The sequence below is a fragment of the Monopterus albus genome, unplaced genomic scaffold, assembly GCF_001952655.1.
Source record: "Monopterus albus unplaced genomic scaffold, M_albus_1.0 scaffold34.1, whole genome shotgun sequence".
Classification (NCBI taxonomy): domain Eukaryota; kingdom Metazoa; phylum Chordata; class Actinopteri; order Synbranchiformes; family Synbranchidae; genus Monopterus; species Monopterus albus.
In genome coordinates, this window is record NW_018127914.1 from 4,328,246 (window position 1) to 4,333,562 (window position 5,317).

General features: G+C 40.8%; 1 protein-coding gene across 1 annotated transcript in view; it reads right to left on the reverse strand.

Annotated features, from left to right (window-relative positions):
- epha10 (EPH receptor A10) overlaps positions 1–5,317 on the reverse strand; it is a 164,878-nt gene that overhangs the window by 41,504 nt on the left and 118,057 nt on the right. Inside the window, exon 5 of the mRNA XM_020597396.1 lies at positions 4,538–4,867. Within this exon, the coding sequence (XP_020453052.1) occupies positions 4,538–4,867 (330 nt within the window). The remainder of the gene's footprint in view (positions 1–4,537; positions 4,868–5,317) is intronic.

The following is a 5,317-nucleotide window of genomic DNA, read 5'->3' on the forward strand; positions in this document are numbered from 1 at the left end:
AAGAGTTATTGAGGACAGAGAGAAACACAGAGGTGAGGAGGAAGAGGGCAGCAGTGATTATGTCAAGACTGGTGTCAAGAGAAAGTGAAGACAGTGGCTAGAGTGGTTACGGATGGAGAGACAGGAGGAGGAGGGAGAGAAATTACCATCTAAGAATAGTGAGTTTATGGCAAGAGCAGGAAAGGATACGAAGGGGGAAATGAGGAAGGAAATAGAGGGGAAAAAAGAAGAGACAGGGAGACAGAGGGAGGGAGGGAGGGAGGGGTAAAAAAAGCAGAAAGTAATAAAGAGATGATGAGGTGCAGGAGAAAAAGAGGGTGTGTGGGTGTGTGTGTACTGGTGTGTGTTAGCTTTGTTCCAAGTCCCTGTTGCAGTATTTATAAAGGTCAGTGAGTTTTGATGGTGTAAAGTCTTGGTGTGGAGGTGCACGCATGTACAGACACATGGTTGAGGTCTGTGCAGGAATGTTTTTTAAATCTGTACCTGACCTGGCTGCACAGGATTTCTAACCATTACAGCTTGCTCTTGCAGAAGAGCTCTCTCTCTTCACACTGCACAGAGGCTCTGATTAGTCTCAGCCACAACAATACGGTTGTAAAATCTGTCTGATTTATCCTGCTGTGAAAGTAAGACACATAGACACACTTTGTGGATTTCGTTTGAGGTGCCAAAAGCGGACAAAAACATTATGGATTTTTCTCAGTTTCTCTGATAGTTCTGGGTGTCTCCTGTGGTAAAAGATACCACATGCTGAAATGTCAGACTTAGTGTTGATGTTTATGGGTCAGATATGGAGGAGGAATGCCTTTTTAGTGGCTTTTTTTAAAGCTGATATTTAAAAATAAGGTCCAACTACAGTACATGGCTGAAAATACACTCAACAAGAAGGAGACAGACATACAGTAAAGGGAGAAGTTGCATAAGAAAGAAACCAAGACCAACTAAACAGAAATGTAGATTGAATTTAGTGTCATATTTTCAGTTTACTGGAAAACAATGCATTTACATGCTTGATTAAACCTGATAATAAACATTAGCTCTATATATTTATATATAAATTTTCTTCTACCTCACACTTTATCTAGTTTCATCTATCCATGTGTTAATTTTGACTTATGTTGACTATTTCCTGTGGTATTACTATAAATATGTCTGATACATGCCAGGTTCATAATCCCATTGCAGACCTCTAATATTAATGCACATGCACACAGACCTTCTCACATCCCTACCTCACTTGAGGGAGAGCGCTCCACTGATGTGAACTGGCACGTCAAGGCCTTCAACCTGAAAACAACGTAGATCCTCTTGTTCCTCTGATATGACCCAGAGGAGCATTTATAACATCCCTATGGCAGCAAACACCCCAGACCTACATTCCCCTGATAAAAATGCAGTGGTTAAGATTACTGAATGGTCACAGTTTGGTTTGGTTTAGGAAAAGATCATAGTTTGTGTTAAACTAATTTCTTTGTCAAGGTTAGAGGACCTTTGTCATCACTATGGGTTTGAAATGGGAAATGAGCAGTGGTTTCTTGTGTCAAAGCCTTGTGTCTTGATGACCCACCCGTCCATTTTGACCTGCCCTCTATGCCGACTCTACACAACCTGACCTCCTTTGCTCTTTTTATAATTACTACTGCTGCTGCTAGAGGTACCTATCAATAAAATGTAAGACAAGGCACACAAAAAGTATTTCTAAGACACATTTAAAAATCAAATACCATTTTTAAACACGCTCTCTGTCTTTGTCTCTCATGCGCACATGTGCACACACACACAGAAAGACAGCATTAAACACCCTACATCAGACGCCAGTCTAAATCCTCCCTGACACATAAAGTCTTCTGAAACCCTTGCGAACACACTCTGCTAACCCCTTGTCCAATCCCTCTGGATGACAAGGTTAGCGTGACAACTCACACCCTAAAACCCTATAATAACCAGAAATCAACGACATGGCAACTGCTGACATGACAGACAGACAGAGAAGGGGAGATAAAAGGCACAAAGGTTGAAAGAACTGAGGGAACAGGGGATAAAAAAAACAATCACCACATGTTTGTCCTTTTCTGATATAGTGTCCCTAACCTTGGAGCTCGGGGGTTTTAAGAACCTACGACTCCAGGTAACTGAAGACTGGCAGCTTGTAGCTTGTTACTGTCAGCTGTTCTTTCACAGATTTCAACTGATGTCAGATAAAAGGGCTTGGTTTGAAACACTGCAACACAATGTATTCCTGCAAAACAATCCTCAGAATCTTACATCATAGCGGTGACTCAGGTGTCCCCTAGAAATAGGCAAAACTGCTTTCGAAATAACACTGTATCAACTGACTTCATGTATTTTAAAAAGGTCACTCATGACATATTGCTCTATGCACGTTATAGTGTCTTTTACCTTTGTTAAGCCTATCGCTTTGGTCCTCCAGCTGAGAGACCGCAAAGCCGAGTCTCTTGACTCTATTCAACCCCAATAAATCCAGAAGATGATGTTTCTAGCAAAGAAACTCAAATACATTTAATTTTGTCAGGTTGACAGCAATTCAACAAAAATAGGACAATAGACACATTTGCTCAAAGGTCGGCCATAATAACTTTCTGTATTGCTAGTATGTCTGTATTTCTGAGGCTTTATTTTGTCCCTCTGGCCCTTAGTGGTCAAATATTTTGTAATGCAACTTCAAATTTAAAATTGTCAGAGGAATTCAGTCATGCTGAAAGAGCATAATAAGGGATAACAAAAAGGAGGTATTGCCGTTTTGAAAGCAAAATTACATTTCTAATAAAATACTGCAGTCGCAAACTTAGCAGAGCAGCACTGGCATTAAATGTAACCACATGCCACTGATGTTGTACAGTACAGAGTCCTGATGTGTGGTACAAATAGGTATAGCTGTCCTTACACCTCTCACTCACCCTGCGTAGGCCAGATGCTATACTTAACATAACAATTACTGTTGGTCAGCAAGAGAATCTAGGCCACTGAGAGGCACAGACCTCCATCTTTAAGTCCACTTCAATCCACAGAGTCACATTTCAGTCATGAACCCCACCTTCAGCAAACCCAGTAAAGACTCCATGCATTTGATTTATTCACATCCTTCATCAGAAGTTTTAAAATCCAATCTCTCTGTCATCATGAACAAAATGTTACACTAACGCATGAAAATAACCAGTAACGCAGTGACTGAGTGCTGCTGCCGTCTCAGCGCTCACTTATGACTAACAGTTCTCCATTCACGATACAGTATGTTTCTCTAAGCTAATTTCCAGTTACAGACAAAACACACTCTGTCACTCTCACTTTCTCGCTCTTTTTTTTTTTTAACCTTTCGGTCTAGCCTTGTACTTCATTTACTTCATTATGGCTTCACTCTTCAGACTCATTAGTTTCAGCATTTTCAAATGAAGGATTTTCAAACAAACAGCGCTAACAAGCTTTTTCAAAAGTACATATATATACACTGTATGTGTACATTTGTGTATACCTGAGTGTTTGGACAAATGTATATTTTTATATGTGTGTGTGTTTAGTCTTTTCACACTTGAGCTCTTCCAAATAGTGTTGTTACAGATCTGGTTGACAGGGCTACTTGGTAAAGTGCTTTTTCAGGCCCCTGGCTAATGGCCTGTTGAAGACTTCTGCTGATGAAAATGAGATTACCTCCACAGGCGAGACTTTTTGCTCAGTACACATAAATGAAAATCAGTCTACAGGACAGACATTTGGTTTTGAATGCCAAGTGTGCAGTACTTTATGTTGCTGCATGCATTTTGACAATCTATATAAATTTTAAAATATTCAAAGGTCATTGTGCCTGTGAGTGTATAAACATCTCTTTATATACTGGGAAATGTACATAGTGCCCGCAAGTGTGTACATATATGTGTCTATGCGAGTCTTTTGGGTACGTTTGTACATTTGGGCAGAAGCAGCCCACCCTGGCTGAACTGACAACAGCCTCGACTAATGTCATAAGACATGTATGTGCTCTGACAACACAAATATGTAGACGTCACATGTACCATTTACCATAGCAAAGGCAGCTATCTTTTACACAGCTACAGTAAACTGATCACAAAAGATGAGATACAGTAACAATCAATTAGACCTAGTTATGTACATCATATTTTCCCCACAGCAGGTTTTAAACATTACCAATATCTATAGCAAAATAGTATAAATATTGCTGCAAATTCCACCTCAGGGTTTATGAAAATGCCACTGCAAATTCAGTCAGAGCAGCAAGATCAGGGTCCAAGTCAAAGATCCCTGTAAACTGAAAAACCCATGCAATGCAGTTTGATTTAAAATAAAAATTTTTACTCATGAATGCAAAACATATCAGAGAGATGCAGGTGTGCTGGTTAATCCCAGCTGAGTGCATTCGCTACAGGAATGTGACCTTAGTCTTGTTCAGCTGTTGTTTGTGTACTGACTCTGCAGAATTGCACTGTAATTTAAAATGTTAAATGTTCTTTCCTTACACATGCCTTTGTATAAATGTGAGTGTGAAGAGCAAACTGTATCTCACCAGGAAGGCTTGTTGACACGTTAACCTGGGTGTAGAACCTCTTGTTGGGCAGCAGCTCAGACACTCCATTTAAGGCTTCTACTGTAAACGTGTAGTTGGTGTTGGGAAGAAGATTGACCACAGTCACCGTTCTCTCCGTCAGGCCGACCTGCTGAGGCACAAAGCCAACACTTGCCCCACATGGCTCACACTGCTTCCCAGCACACCGCCGGCACCCGACGCTGTAGGTCAGATCCACCCTGCCTCCTGTGTCGGAGGGCGCAGCCCACTCCAAGATCAACGTGGACTGCTTCAGGGTGTAGACCAAGTCTCTAGGTGGAGATGGGGGCCCTGAGAAAGGCAAGAAAATACAAAATTGTATATTGATTTATTATTCATTCCTAAATAATTTGAGTCTTTTTGAAAACAAAGCAAACAAAACCGCAGGAATAGAGAGGGGACTATATGTATACCCTCTTTTGCAGACATCAGTATTTAAACACATTTTTGTTTCAGCCATTGTTATCCAGTTGACAAAGGAGCCTATAATTTGTCAAAGCATGTTAAATACAAATCAAGAACCATCACAACATAGAGACTAAACACGCACCAAAAAGAATCAGTCAAAAATGTATCTGAAAACATAAAGCCATCTACTAACTGAAGTGATCGCAGCAGCAGCATTGCTTTACTCCTAACTCTGAAAGACTGCCTCTTAATCCATCCATCCATCCATTTTCCCCCGCTTATCCGGGACCGGGTCGCGGGGGCAGCAGTCTAAGCAAAGATGCCCAGACTTCC